Source organism: Motacilla alba, chromosome 7, assembly GCF_015832195.1.
Source record: "Motacilla alba alba isolate MOTALB_02 chromosome 7, Motacilla_alba_V1.0_pri, whole genome shotgun sequence".
NCBI classification, from domain to species: Eukaryota; Metazoa; Chordata; class Aves; order Passeriformes; family Motacillidae; genus Motacilla; species Motacilla alba.
The window spans coordinates 11,922,491-11,938,305 of record NC_052022.1 but is presented as its reverse complement, the minus strand read 5'-3'; the positions used below and the strand labels follow the sequence as shown (position 1 = coordinate 11,938,305).

General features: G+C 42.9%; 1 protein-coding gene across 4 annotated transcripts in view; it reads left to right on the top strand.

The window, feature by feature from the left end:
- The window catches only part of GLI2 (GLI family zinc finger 2), a 187,750-nt gene that overhangs the window by 51,262 nt on the left and 120,673 nt on the right, over nucleotides 1–15,815 (top strand). The window contains exon 2 of one of the 4 annotated variants that reach the window (XM_038142268.1): nucleotides 7,045–7,114. The exons of the other annotated variants lie outside the window; for them this stretch is intronic. Coding sequence (XP_037998196.1) covers nucleotides 7,054–7,114 — 61 coding nt within the window. The 5' untranslated portion in view covers nucleotides 7,045–7,053. The remainder of the gene's footprint in view (nucleotides 1–7,044; nucleotides 7,115–15,815) is intronic. 4 annotated transcript variants of the gene reach the window in all.

Here is a 15,815-nt window from a genome sequence, read left to right as displayed (position 1 = left end):
GCTCCCCACCCTGCTTTGGGGCCATTCGAACAAGCCTTTATTCTCATCCAAGACAAACTCTTGATTTCATTTATTGCAGAGGTTTTACTCTTTGTACTAGCATATGAGAAAGTGGCAGTGAGGCTCAACCAGTGCTGCAAATCACCAAGCTGCTCTCCAGAGCCAAACAAATGTAATTTGCAACACATTTCTTCTCCTTTATTCTACTGAGTCACACAGAAGGAGTGCCATCCTAGCATGTTTTGCATGTTTCTCAGATCATAAGGTTTTCTTTCTCACTTTTAGGAATTATTAGATTCATAAGGTTTTATTTCTAATTAATTGAAGGAATAAACTGAATATTAGTTAAATAATTGAAGAATAACTATTTGATTATATTATTATTTAGACTGTATTATCATAGGATATGTTCAGTCTGCATTTCTAGTTCCCTTGCTTTGGGTATTTGTCCCAAATGTTTCCAGCCTCTAACAAATTAAGTTATGGCTGTGGGAAAAGAGATCAATAATGTTGATGCTGGCAGTAGAGAAGAGTCCTTTTGTACTAAAAATTTGCATCCCATATTTTTAGACTTCTGAAGCTGCCATTTTAAACATCATCTGCGACAGTTTTTTATAGTAACTTATTGATCAGATGTTCAGAAATTGGCCTCACAGATACATCAGGGAAGTGTCTCCTAATTTTCCTGGTTTTCCATAAATCATGTTGGCCAAGGAGTCAAAGCTCCTCTTTTCACTTCCAGTAGGGGCACCCATGTATGTGTGACTGAGATGGAAAGTGTTTTTAATGACAGCATGTAGGAACTATAGACAAGTTAGATCTGCAGAGCAGGCTCTTGGTTTTATTGTCTCTACTTCTGGAAGGGCAACTTACAACAGTTCAAGTTGAGAAAACCCTTCTGTTGAATGCCAAAGTCCATATTGCTGTGGAGGGTAGGAGGATTCGGTGCAGAGCACCACGAGTGAGGCTGGGTTGTGTCCTCCAGGCTGGCGCTGACACGTCCTCTGTACCTACAGGCATGAGGAAGCCCAGGCACATGACTGTGGGGGAAATTTAAATGAGCCACTCTTTCAAAGGCAGAGATATTTAGGAAGATAGGTTTCTCATCTCGTAATAAAAATTAAATACAAATTCTCCTAAATGCTAACTGCCCAACTTTACAAGGTCCAGAATGCACCTTTCCCTCTCCACCCCACCCTCTGCATGACACAAACTCCAAGTTCCCAAATTGATGGTGTTTATGTTTGAAACATTTTTCTGATGTCTGGCTCTGTCAAGACTAATTTTAGCATTTCTAAAGCTGGGTAAAAATACAGCCTCATTACTTTGATGTCAGAGCATAGTTTACTATTAGTATATTCTGGGGTTTATCATTTTAGTCATGTTTAACACAGCTACAGCAGGCATGCACTATTAAATCTGGCTTATTTTACATTCCTGTCCGAAATTATTTATTTGGAACAATTTCCTCTCTATCAAAAGACACGGCTAATGCTGAGTTTTAATGTGTTATTTACACACAAAATAACCTATTTACAACTCAGTATCTGCCGCAGGGAGAATGAATGGGGCAGTGCTCCCTTCATCCTGTTGTATCTGAGTTTAACAATCTGGATTGCTAATAGAACCATTTATCACAGGGTGGTAATTTATTTTATGTTAGCTGCACAGGTCTCCCTGCCTCTGATCTATGGAAATACTTTGTATATAATGAAGTTCAACAAGTCATTTGGTGTAAACATGGGGAAGCCAAGCTGCAGAACTAGTAAGACTCTGGCTGGGCTTTTTTTTTTTTCCAGGAGGTAACGACTCTCCTCTGATATTAAGGCTTCAGTTGATGAAATACAGCTCTTTGCCTTGTGTGTGCTTTAAAGGCAGAGTATGGGGCTTTTCTGCAGCAGATCAGAGATTGGGATGGAGTTTGCTCACTTGATTTATGGGCTGGCAGGAATGCTTAGTTCTGCAGAAGTAGCACACTCAGCCCTTTCACAGGCAGAGGAGAAGGGCAGGGAGCACCTCCCATCGCTTCCAGAGGTCTTCCGTAAGCCAGCCCCAAGTGGCATTGGCAGGGAGTCCTTATGCAGTTCAGCTTGTCTTAGTGCTAGATTATGGGAAGACCATGTAAATGAGGAGGAGGAAATGCCAGCATCCCAGCACACCTCAGTGCACTGAAAAAATATATAGTTTGTGTGGCCCAAGACTCAGACAAATTAGAATGAGAACAGCCCCAATGAAGTCATCTCCTATGTCCACCCTGGAGGGGCAGGGATCTTCTTGAAGAATGTTTTTCATTCAGTTCACATTTTCCAGGAAAGGGAACATAACCAGTACAAGCACATTCTTAGCTTCCCTGCCCTGCACTGCTTTGCTGTGTACAGCTTAAAATGCTGAGAGATGCATTCAATAGAAAAGCTGGGACTGGCTCCAGGGGGAAAGGGGGCAAGTGGTTAAAACTGAATGATGGGAAAATCCTGTATTTGGACTGAGACATTCTCCTGACAGCCACTGACAGTCTATTCCCGTGCATCTACTGCATAGACTTCAGTGGCCCCCACCTTGGGTAGGGCTTCTGTGCAGTGCTGCCACAAGAGCAAGAGCAGTCAAGAACTGCATTTCTTACTCTGACTGTTTCTTACAACCTTTCATGAAAGGAATTCTCTTGTCTACTACTGGGCTACTGTAGCCCTTCTGAGTGGACAGATTGCCTACAGTCTCTTGTGTACCCACTCATGTCCCCTTGGGCAGCTGGATGTCTCAGATGCTCAGACTGGTGCAGTACTGAGAATGTTCCTCAGTCACAGGGTATCAAGGACAGTGACCAGCTTGCCAGCTTTGTCTCATGCTGGTCACCTGACACCTGCTCTTTGGGAGAGTTCAGAAGGATTTGTGTAGAGATAGATGAAGTCAAAGCCATGCTGCACCATTTTTATGTTTCATGAGCAGTATCTGGGGTGTGGGCCTGGCAGAGAGCATTCTGGGAGCAGCAGGTTTCTTCAGTTCTTCAGTTACAGTGGCAGAATTTTGATAATTAAGATTTCCACAAACTGTGCTACGAAAGCATGTCTTGTCTTCTGCCTGCCCTTTCTCTTCTATCCACAGCTTGCAATGCTGTCGCCCTAGTTTCTTCTTCAAAAGTGTCAGCCCAGGTAATCCTTTGCTTTGCTTAAATGTGTGATTGGAGTCTGACTTCTTGGTTTGTTTTCTTTTTTTCCTCATGGGAGAAACTCCTTGCCCAGGCTTCTCTACTGACTTTGTGTGGTAGCCAATCCTGTGGGCAAAGGTGTGACCTCAGAGTGGATAACCATTAATGTTTACAGACTTTTTGATTCAAGTTGTGTAGCCCTTAGATGATGCAAGAGCTTTATGGTTGGACTTGATGATCTTAAGGGTCTTTTCCAGCCTAAACAATTCTATAACTCATAGCATCAGCTAGCATTCCCTGATTGTATACAGCTCCTCCACACTGTTATAGCAAAACTTCCTATAATTTCAGCTCGTTACAGATGCAAAGGTACTTTTGAAGACAGAGTAATTTTATCTCATCCCTAACCACACTGCAGGTTTGCACGCCAAGTTGAAAAGCTTTCACAACTTTAAAATAGAAAAAGTTATTCTTCACAGGCTGGTTCTGGCATTGGTGATCCCAACCATTAAGCATCACCTGGAAGACCTTTGTATTTTGTGAGTGCATTATATTATCATTAATTATAATTGTAATAATAATTACTTCTGCATTTCTATTACTCTGTAAGCTCCATAAGTTTATTCTGGCAAATACTGGCAAGTCTTTTCTGGAGACCCCTTTTAGACCTCATTTAAGTGCCCTCAGAGGGTACCTAAATATAACCTTTTTAACTGATGCTAAACTTACCTATTGTGGATTGGTCAATTGTGGTCAAGTAAGAAAATCCAGTGGTGATAATGGATTATCTCCTGGATTGTCTCTTCTGCCAGCACGTCCCCATAGCTTGAATTTTTAGTATCTCTGGCAGCTTTTTGCCTGAATATCTGTGAATTTGTGCAGGTTTTCTAAATCACTTCTCCCAACACCACCCATTAGCCAAGGCATTTGAGCCTGCCATAAACATGGGAGGACAAAGGATGGGAGTTATTTTGTCTAAAGTTGACTGCCTAAGTGTTGGGTGTCTAGTTTGGGATGCTTTTGTATTAGGGTGGAGTGAATCACATTGTGCAGATGCCTGCTTTATTCCCTTGAGGGCTTCATGCCTGATTTAATGTTAGGTGGAAAAATCCCAGTCTTCCCAGCTTTGCCAGAATTGTGGAGTGGGGTTAAAGCGAGAAACCAAGGTGGGACTAGATTAATACTTTAAAGCCTTTCATTCATGTTCATCAGTCCATAGCCTGATGAGCAGTCTGGGAGCCCTGACTGCCAGCTCTGAACTGAAATCTCACCCGTGGCTTCTCAAGTTAGAGGCAAACTCAACACCCAGATGTCAACACAGCCAGGGGGGCTGCTTCCCAGAGCTGCTCCTGCTTTACACCAGCGTTGGCAAAACTAGTGTTTTAACAGCCCATTCAGAGAGATGGGAAATTAAAAATCCCTACTGAAAATACAAGGGGAAAAGCCATGGTAAATTCTCAAGGCTACAAAATCTCCTAAAAATAACCCAAATGGAGGAAGGCTATTAATGCAAAAGTAAATAATTATGTTAAGGGAAACAACTAGAGAGGCCAGTTGTGTAAATCACCTTAAGGGGAGCAAGCCTTAGATAAAATCCATCCTTTTATCACACAGATTAGGTCTACCTTTGGATGCTAAATAATTGATAGGGTTTGGCAGAGCATTCCATGGCTGCCTGCACAGAGCAGTGGGACTGCTCCTGAGGTCAGACGAGTGGCAAAGAAAAATGTTCCTAGAAGTGCTTGTGCTGTGCAACACCAGCACCAAGAAACAGGGCTTATATTCCCAGCAGCCCCTAAAGAAGTGGCCTTGAGAAGGCATCCATAGACCTTGCAGTGAAAAGAGGACTTGGCATTGTTTCTCACCGTATTCAACTGCCCCCCATGAAATCTGGTTATCTGTTTTCATGGTTACACGTGGTGATGAGTGAGGTGCAGAGGCCTGAGAGGACACAGCCAGTTCTACTGCACTATTTTTATTATGTTTTTATAATTAGAGAAGATGAATTGTGCTGTCTGGTGGCTTCTGGGAAGTCCAAGGCTTGTGGGGGGATTTCTTGCTTTGTGCAGCCCCCACACAGCCTCAACACTTCAGCATCTGTCTGCATATGAACATCCTGGCAAGACAGGGAGATGTCATTGCTCCCATTCTGCAGACAGGGAGCACAGGGGATTTTTTCCAGGCCCAAAGTGGCCGAAATGGCTTGAGCTGTTTCAGAGGGATGTCAGGAAGTGATTATCTCTGGGACTTGAGAAGTTCATATGTGGTACACATGGGACCTCAATAATAGTACAGAGGTCTTAGCCCAGGTTCCTTGGTTCACCATATCCACTAGCAAGCCCTTCGTCTCTCAATGATATGCCATGTAATCATGGTCAGATGACTCAAATCCTCATGCCCATCTGCCAAACGGAGGCGTTGTTTCTTTCCTTTCAGGAGAGATGAGCACAAGTTGTCTATGCATCATCCAGAGCCTCTGAGAACATCACGATGCAGCAGTCAGCTTCGTTCCTCTCGGTTGCGTAAGGGTATGAAAATGCTCAGTAGCACAAATAGGTTATCACTGAATTTAAACTAACTCAGCAGTGCCTTTGTTCAGTACCAAGCACAGTGGTACTGTGCTAGATTAGAGACAGTTTTTTCCAGAACCAAGTGAGACAAAAATTGCAGAAACCCTAAATTCTGAAATAAATTGATATCCCATGAATTCTGTGTGGGGACTATGCTTGACAGGATGAGTTCTCTGATCTTAATGGTAATGACAGAGAATAAAACCTCAGCCAAGATTGTAAATTTAGCTCTTGAAAGAATGAAGGGGATATAGTATTTTCATGCAAACTTCTTTAGAATTATGTTAAACTCGTGACTCTGCATGTGTTGGAAAATGTCCTGTGCTGGATGTTCTGTGACTCCCATAGTGGTGTTGGGTTGACATCAGGCAAACCTTGCTGGAAAGAACTGAGCAAAACTTTGGGCACATAGGCTGAGTCCAAAATGAAAATTTAAAAAATTGAATGTGATCCCACATGATCACAAACTTCACTGAAATCAATTCTGCCTTTTCTGTAGTTTGTTAGAGAGCTCAGTGGGGGTTTCTTTCCTCTCTTTTTTAATACCTTTTTCCTCCTCCTGGAATCCCAGATCTTTTTAAGATCATCCCATTGAAAATGCTTCCACTTGTAAGTAAATCATAAATGAGAACAGGAGGATTATAAGCAAAATATTTATATTTACTGCCACCAGTATCTGATTTCTAAAATACAGTTACATTTGCAGGTTTTGAATGGTGCCGTTTTAGCCAGAAAGCTGTTCTATTCTGTTCTCTTTTCTTCTGTAAGAAAAGATCAGTTCCTGACTGACAGATTTTCAGAAAAAAACACAGCTGGCAACAGATACATCCTTAAGTAAATAGTTAAAGTAGATGTTTTGATGGCTTCAGTTGTATTGATGTAAAAGATCAGTGTCTGACATTCCTGAAGACTATCCAATAGAGGAGGTATCTTCTTCTAAGCCCCTGGCCCTGTGTGTGCTGCTTCAACAGCAGTTTAATCTTTTAAAGAAAGCAGAGATTTTATGCACCTGTGTGGGATGCTCTGAGCCAAGAGAGAGTGATGAGGGTCAGCACTGCTGACCCTGGAGCCAGAATGTTGGGTAATATTTAGATTTTTCTGAAATGAAATTCTTCTGTTTGTGAGGTGATGAAATTATCTTTCTCACTCAGTTTTTCTTCCTGATACTCACCCTAGTTTATGGCTACTCTTTATGGGATGGACCAGCAGTCATGGGGGGAATTTCCTACATCCTGGCTGGAGTGAATATCCCTGTCCTCTGTTAATGTGTGCAAGTGCCTTCTTGCAAGTGAGGCTTGAGGTTAAGCCAAATCTGTTTGTGTTGATTTGCAGGTACAGCTGATGATGTTCTTTCAGAGGCATTTACAGCCACACTATAAAGTAAAACCAGAGAAACACAAAGGTGAGGACTTTAGGCATTGGTTTGCACATCCCGTTTTAACGAGAGGAATTATTATGTGTTGTGGGAAGCTGATCCGACTCCCAGACGCTGCTTGTGTGAAGATACCCAATTTTTTGGTGGCTCCCTACAGTGAGGGCACAGAACTGAGCCTGGAGAAAATTAGTTCCAGTTCCTGATGAAGTCCCAAACTTCCTTCATGATTTTGGGAAAGCTGCTTGACTTCCCTTTGCTCCCTCATTTATATAATGAACTCGGGTTGTTCTTTGGGCCTCCAGGCCCATCCATCAGCATCTGGTTAGCATGTTTATGGCATCAGTCACAAGGAAACACTTAATGGGTCAGACCGTGGGGTGGTTACCATTTCCCACTTCCCACCACCTGCAAGAGGGTGCTGCTGCCCCTGGGTGCTGCCTTACAAGGGTGACCTTGTTCATATGTCTTAGGTGTCACATATATTGTCCAAAGGGGACAATAAAAGAGTTTTTCAGGGCTGGGGAAGATAAGTTTAAGTTCTTACAGTGAAGGTGTTTTCAATGTCTGCAGTGGAGAGACCGTTTGGGGGTATAGAGATTGAGTGTATTCCAAAGGGCCATGCTTGCTCTGAAATGAGAAAGTTTTTCAGGTGATCTTACCCAGAACTCAGTGGAGAACATCAAGTTGTTAATAACAATGTAAATATTCTATATCAAAACAAGAGAAAATTATTTTTCGTAGTTCAAAACAGTTTTCTGCATATGTAGTCTGTGAGTAAGCTCCAAGTACCTGGGTTGGGGTTTTGGACACACCTGGATGAATTTACAGAAACCAAGGAGAGCTTCAGGGTTTACCTTGACCCAAGCAATAGACACCCAACAGGCATGTATGCTCACCCAGTCTAGCAATAGACAATGGTCTTAGCAAAGTCCTTTGTAATTAGACTCTTGGATGCTAGGTGATGCAAGGATAAAATCATTGTCATGGGATGACAGCTTTGGAGAGAAACTTAGTTTCAGCTTACCTTCCCATTAGTCTGCTGTGCACATGGACACTCTAATACTGTAATCAGCTGCAGAGGACCGGGCAGTACTCCTGTTTGGTGTGATTTTTTTTTTCCCCTTTGAAAACTCCAGAGGAACTTTCCTCTGCTGTTAAAAAGACATCCTTAAAACATCTTTACTGCAGGGTCCTGTATTTCAACTGCTGGAGCAGTGACTCTTAAAATAGATATGCGATGACTGAATGTGTGAAAAACATTTGCATCTCATATTCTGAGCCCTGTGCGTTCTGCGTGACTTATGCAAGCAAGTTAAAAGGGTTGAGAGTTTTGCAAATTTTTTGCTGCTTTTAATTCCACTCAGAACAATGTCTTTGCAGGTGAAATAAGATCCAAGGCTGTTTTTTGGTCACAAAGAGTCACTGACACTTGAAACAGGCTGGATTTATATGTAGTTACTAAAAAATATATAGCAAAATTAAAGTTTCAGACACTGAGTTCACATGCATTGCCCATTGTAAAGATAAGTAACGGCTGTTATAAGAACACTTAAATGGTTACCTTTGGGACATAAAAGGGATCTTTGAAGACAGTAAGTCTTAATACAGAAATGTTTACTCATAAAAAATACATTTGGAATGGGGGAGGGGAACACATTTCCTATTAATGTGGGGTTTGCCTTTTATGGCAGGTTGTAGCAGGTCTTTAACCTCTGTAGCACTTGGGTGAGGATAGAAATGAGCTTCTCTAAGTATCAGCCCAAAGGGCCTTTCCTCAGTGCCTGTATCTGCAGTGGTTTTAGTTTATTCTTCCTTTCTGTGACCATAATGAAAAACTATTCTTTTCCAGCCTCAAAACCTTCCCATAGTTAAGTCCTGAGGGCAGAATAGAAATGTCCTCCTGAATTCGCTTCACTTAACCTTGTGTTTTGTGAGATACAGGGCTGATGGCCCAAACCAGTAGGGATTTGAAGGGAGCTGAACAAGGCATGAGAAGAGAAGAAGGAATTGACCATTGAAAGCCATGGTTATGGATACCATAAAGAAGGGTTGATGTCTCTCTAGACACTTACAAAGGGTGCAGCTGTAGCCAGCATTTGCAGTCTGCCTCTGGGTGCACATGTAGTGGATGGTGTCTCATGTCACCTGTGAGTTTTCTGATAACAGTTCTGCAGGTAGTTTTGAAATTATTTTTCCAGTTATTGTGTTGAGTGAGGCAGAAGAAAATGCCAGGAATATTTGATCAGTGTAAACCCCATAACTAGGGAGAATGTGATTTCTACTTCAAAGTTTTGCAAAGTTACTGCTTGATGGGTTAGGACACAAGATGCCAGTGACCTCAGAATAGTAGAGAGAAGCTGAGAGTCCTTTATGGAAATCACGGTGGATTAAAGTCAAAAGGCTTTACTCAGATACAATAATATACAGAGCAGCAGAATTCGCCTGGACAAGTTGTGTGGGAGGAGGGCTGAGCTGTGCCGAGGGATCTGAAGGTCTTTGACCAGCTGCTATACAGAGATGTGAGAAACAAGAATGTAACAGCAGGATTTGAGCCACAAGACACCATTTTGTGGGATCCTCAAGAGGAGAACTTGGTAGCAAAGGGAAAAGTTAGTAAACATTACACACTCAGAGGTGTGGGAAGTAAACAGCTGGGTGCAGACAAAGACAAAAGATTGAGAAGCTGGAAAAAAGTACACATTGTTGTGAAGATGAGGTTACCAAGGTGAGATGACTGGATTTCTGATGAACCTTTTCTCTAAGCCCATAGCCCAGTGCAAAATTAGTTCTTCGCATGCTAGTGACAAGGCAGAAAGATTGCTGGGCTTTGTTATTCTTGTTCCAGAGCATCATGCTCGTCCAGGCAGTAATCATTTTAGGTGAGTAACAGAAATCAGGTTTTGAGTCACATACTGACCTGTCTTTGTAATTAGTACAGCGTGTTCTGGTCACGTAATGAGAGAGAAGACAGATTAAATGAAAGACAGGCAGGATTTTCATTCAGGAAATTGGTATGGTAATGACAGATATGGAGTCTTGGCATGTTTTAGATAGGCTTCGTCTAGCCTCTTCAGGTAGCAGATACAAGCACGGCGCTCACTTATATTCACGCAGTCAAGCATGAGGAGGTAACAAGTTCTCCAGGGAGGCTGGTATTTAATATCTGCCAGATGCCTGCTGGAGAATACTAATACAGATCCCAGATTTAGTGTGCCCTGGGAATGCAGATGGTTGGTAGCAACGTGCCTGGCCCAACAGCCGCATCTCCCTTAGCTCCGTGGCAGAGCTGCCTGGATTTTTATCCCCTGATATTTGGATTGTAAAGTGATGACTTGGCCAAAGAAGCCTTTTCCTGACTTCGCTGGGAGGAGAGTCAGCAGGCAAGGGAGGGAATGACACTGGAGTTTCTGTCGGGGTGTCACACTCATGGACTGGGGGAGTGGCAACACTGATTCTCCTGGATGTCACTTGGACCATTCTCCTGGGCAGGACAAGCCAAGTGCTGTGAGGCAGTGAGGTCCACAGGGAGGATTTCTGCTCGAGAAGAAGCTTCAGCCAGCTCCTGCAGTGTGTGTATTCCCCTCTGAGACCACAGCAAGGGCAGAGGGAGGGTGGCAGCGCTGTGGAGATCCCGCAGCTTGTCCTCAGGCTACAGCAGGGAAGGAACTGGTATGAGTTTCACTTTCTTACCAAATAAAGGGAAAAAGCCCCAAACCCCTGCAAGGCTACATATAAATCAGGGCAATAAAACTGCTGGTGGTCATGATCAAATTATGTGGTCTAAATCTATATAAAAGAACTGGAGCAGGTTCAGTGCAGCACTAATGTCCTTCTTGCTGTAAACAGTGAATGGGGGGGTGAGGAGAAGGAGGAATGGCAGGCACTGGGCTCCCAACACCAACACACCGGGGAAACAATTTGCTGAGGTGGTTGAACTACATGTTTTCAAAATCTGTTTGTGTCCATAAGGGTTTAAGAAAAGGATGTCGTCTGCTTACTCGGTAACTTGTGTGTGGCCTGTGAGTGGTTTCAGATGCCGGGCCAAAACCCAATAATCTCTCCTTTTAGGAAATTTGAAAAGTATGCATGCATCCGCAAAAAGAACAGAGATTTTCAGTGATGTTCCATGCTCGAGCCACAACGCCTTGTGTAATTGTGGCACTGTGTGCTGCTGAGATGGGGAGAGAGAGGTTGCTGAGCCGTCTCTTCTAGAAACAGAGACCAGATATGACTTGGGCTTTCATGAGACTGAGTTAATAGGTTGTTTTAATGGGAGGAAGGGCTACCAGGGTACTTTGTATATCTTCAGAATTTAGCTGAATGCTGCAAAAATGTCCATATTAGGACACGTTCCTTTCTAGAAGCGAAATAACTGAGCTAGTGAACTTTCACAGTACGAAGAACTTGTAGATGAAGTTGAAATTTCTGATGGTGTAGGAGAATTTTAAATTGAAGGGCTTTGCTTCTTTTCTGAGTATCCTGGTCACGCTGATGAGTTCATAAATCTCTATGGTGTTTGACTAATATACCAAGGATCTGCGCTGTCCTACTCCAAAGTGGTAGCAGCCGTCAGTATTAATTAAGGGCTGTATTAGAGAAGAGCAGGGGGAGCAAGAGGGGTCTTTCAAGTCTGGCAGCCACCACTTTCAGAGGAAATGAGCAGAGACTGCGCACAGGCAGCCGAAAGCCAGCGTGATTCCCCATGTCTGCACAGCAGCTCCATGGGGCCACCAGAAGGTGTGAAAGACTCCCTGGCTGGAGGGAGAAACTTAAAATTTTTGGGGGAATGGGGGTAAAAAAAAAAAAAGCCTAAAAGCAGTAGCAGATTTAGGCACAATCCATCGAAGACCACTGCAGGCACCAAGAAATTTAATAACCTGTTATATTTATGTAGCACATTTCATCCTCAAAGTGTTTTGCGAACTTAATGATGTGCAAACTATGTGCACACGTATCCTTTCATCTGCCAACGACTGTAGCCGCCTTCAGTGTGAAGCCTGATGATGGCTGCTTAGCCTTCACAACAGTGTAGAACAGCAAGTGGAAAATGCCTGAAGTGCAGGCAGATTTAGGGAGGCAAGACATAACCTTTGGGCAAGACAAAGGGATTGAGAACACTTGTGCTGGCAAAGTGCACATATCTTCTGTGACTACAGTTGATCAGATCTTTTAGCAATCCCATCAGATAGAGCTTTCTTTCGGGAAGGCTGGAAAATTCACCTTAGCTGTCTGGAAATCTGGTGTGAGCTCTCTTTTGTGCCAGTTGGCAGTCTCCCACCTCAAAAAGTAGTTGCTGACTCTGACTCACATCAGCTGCTTTTCCACCTGAGATCCAGTGGGATCAGATGACAATGTTCTACAGATGCCCTTGAGATGTTGTCCATTTCTTGTATTCCACTTAATGGCATTCTCACCTCAAAGGAATGGTATTTATTTTTTAGAAGGGTCAAGTGAGGATTAGAGATCCTGGGAGATGTACAAGTTGATAGCATCTCAAATTTGTCAGGAAAAGGGAAAGAAATGTGCCACACCAGCAGTTTGGCCCATTGTCATCAAAAGGAAGTTCTGTATTGTCAGGTGTGATAGTTTTCAATGTCACCCTCCCTGTGAGAGTTTTGGTGTGCCATCTAATCCCCCAACCTAATGAGTTCTGCAGGGATGCACCATGATAACTAAAGATCATTTACCTGAATTGCTTTTTAATTTCTGGAATGGGAAGCTGCTTGTGCAGCAGGATAATTACATTATAATTTACAGCAATCCAAAATCAATAAATTCAGTCATATTGGGATAGTGAAGGAGGATGAAAATGCCCCCCACCATTAAATTATTTTACACTCTGTACTTGATGATCCAAGAACTCAACAATAAACTTTGGGGGATGGGAGAGAGGGTTGGAGAATCACTGGCTTCCTGAGGCTGGCCAGTAAATCAGCTTTGTCCGGTGATTTCTATAGTGAAATAACACATGGTGTGTTTGCAGAAGAGGGCAAATACAGCAGATAATGTCCTTTTTCTGATTTATTTAATTATGGAATATTGAAGGAGAGAAAATGCTTTGTGCTCTCTGGCCCCTTATTCCAGTGGGGAAAAGCTGATGAGCCATCACCAGCTGCAAGCTAAACCTGGGCATCTACCTGAGCTCTGCTCCCTGCCTCAATGTGACAGTGGAGTTGAATAATTATTGGGATGAGCCACTAAGGGAGCTGGTGGGGTTTCAAGCTCTTGATGTCTTCATCAAGATGAGATTGAAAGCTTTCCTCCAAGTTAGTATTTTTGCCATGTACAAGCTATTTGGCTCATTGACTCATCTCTCATAAGGAGAGTGGGCCGTGCAACATCAGAATATCATGAGCTTCCCTGTCCAGGAAGGGCCACTTGAGGGATGGGTTTTTTTTTTTCTGGAGTGTTGAAAACACAGCAGTGCTCTGGTCACTGGAAACACTGAGGGAGGAGGGATGACTTCCAGTGAGAAGGTTGGTCTCAGCTGGTCCTTGCACCTGCTGCCGGCGCCTCTTTGGTGCCAGCCAAGCCCTGGCAGCAGCAGTGGTAGTGTAGCTCCTCCCTGGGCTGCTGGCCCTGTGGTGTCCACAGCTCCATGTTTTCAGGGGTCCACCCAAGACTCAGGTTTGGTTCTGGCAAGTGAGAGGAATAGCAAATAGACACAGGTAGCCCAAACACACCCCTCCCTGATTTAAGAGAAATATTATTTGAGCAGACAGTTCAAAGGAGTTCAGTTGGGCACATGGCGATTGGAGCTGTGGTTTTGGTCTGGGTTTTTTCCTTCTGTTTTCTTTAAAAGAAAGTATCCTGGTTGTATTAGATCCCACCCATGTCTTCACTGCTGAATTTATCTCACAGGAAGATGTATTAGATGTTTCTGGATTTTCCCCACTCAGACTGACTCAATTTTATTTTTCCTTTGAAACCACAGAAAAGCTGTCGATGCTGCACCCAAAAAAGGATGTTGTATGAAAGGGAAATCACTTTGTCTCTTGTATTTGAGGAGGATTATGATCTGGCATGACCTCATTATGGGTTAGGCGAGGATATTTCTGGAAATACTAATTAAATACTTTTTCCATCCCTTGTGCCCTTGCAGCAAGTGTAGACTTTATAACAAGAAAAAGAGGGGGAAAAAAAGCTGTCTGCAAGGAATTTTTTTAAGCTTTTTCTCCACTCAAATGAAGGAAATACAGTTACAGTCATGATTGCAATATTACAAGCTATTAAACAAAGTTTTCCTAGTTGTGATGAACTGGAAGAAAATAATTATCTGAAAGAAGACAGTAAATGTGGGATTCCTTCAGTGCTTTTGTCTATGCCTGACTTCAGGAGTCTGAATTGATCTTGTTAATTCAGCAAGATCACTCGAGACTGCTGAAAACATCCTACCTTGTGCAGTTTTTTTTGTTTAGTTGCCCTCCCCCAGTCAGGTTCAGTGAGCACAAGCAGTGGTGCACAGCCCCACAAAGGATCCCGTTAGCAGCAGCTGGTGGTGAGCTGGGACTTGGACTGCAAATCTGTTACACTGGCACAGCCAGGGAAGAACTTCCATGGTACCATGCTTTAATGTATTTATTAATGGATACTGTTACTTCTCTTGGTGGCATTTTCCTCCTGGGCTTACCCATTTTGCTCTTAGAGATCTGTTCTCAACTTGTGGCATTTCAGTGAGTTATAACAGCTCTGAATCCTGCCCTGACTGTCTGAGCTGTTTCCTATTGAGGTCAGTGGGAGTCTTCCACTTAACTTCAATGGAAGCTGGACTTGGCCACTGACAAAATGTCTTCAAAAATTGCCTTCAGCAAATAGTCTTGTAAATGTTAGTGCTAAAATAGCGACATGCAGGCCCAAATATGTCTGTATTGAAAACACATGTTATCAGATAAAAATGTGTTCTGACAAAATCTTCTGACATCATGATGAAGAGGCTGTAAAGATTTTTAAAAAAATTTTAATCATGTATTTAGTACTTTGGTTTGCTATTCTGTTATGTGGCACACAGGATTTAGTCTAATGAGGCAAACACCAGACTTGTTTGAACGAGCAGTCGGTGGCTTTTGTTTCCAGTTATTGTTCTAAGTCTAGAGATGTGGTTCTTCTTTTCCATGTGGATGTGAGATTTTGTCCAAATTTCAGTATTCCACTGGTATGTAATAATATCCAGTCCTGCACGTTGTTTAAAGTCTCGTTTCCTCCATGGGAATGAAACAGGACTGCTGTATTACAGCCAAATGAGGGAAATGGATGCTTTGTCATGATAAACTTCAGGAATTGTTTCTTGACCTGCAAAAGCACAACCTTGCATTGAAATATTGCAAATAGAGAGAAGGTGTGGGGGAATTGTCCACATTTTTACACTTTTGCTCTCTCTGTACTTCACATTGACTAAGGAAAAATGAAAGCTGTGGTTAGGGTGGCTTGGGGCAGCTGATGGGTAGACCATGGCTTGTCTGTCATCAGCATTCTCAAGTGCTGCACTTGAGTGATGGTTAAGGCAAATTGAACTGGGTGATGGCTTAAATGCCTGTTGTAAATTGTCAAGTCTCAGGAGTGGATTGATAATGGATAACTTGATTCAAAGTAAAGCAGGGGCAGCTGTGGAAATGGTAACTCCATCAACCATTCCAACCCCTGCTGCCTCTGCCTGTCAGAGAGCCAGAGACACCTGGCTTTCAGCAGAAGAAAATGAAAATACTTTATCCTGGCTCATCTGGGATGATTG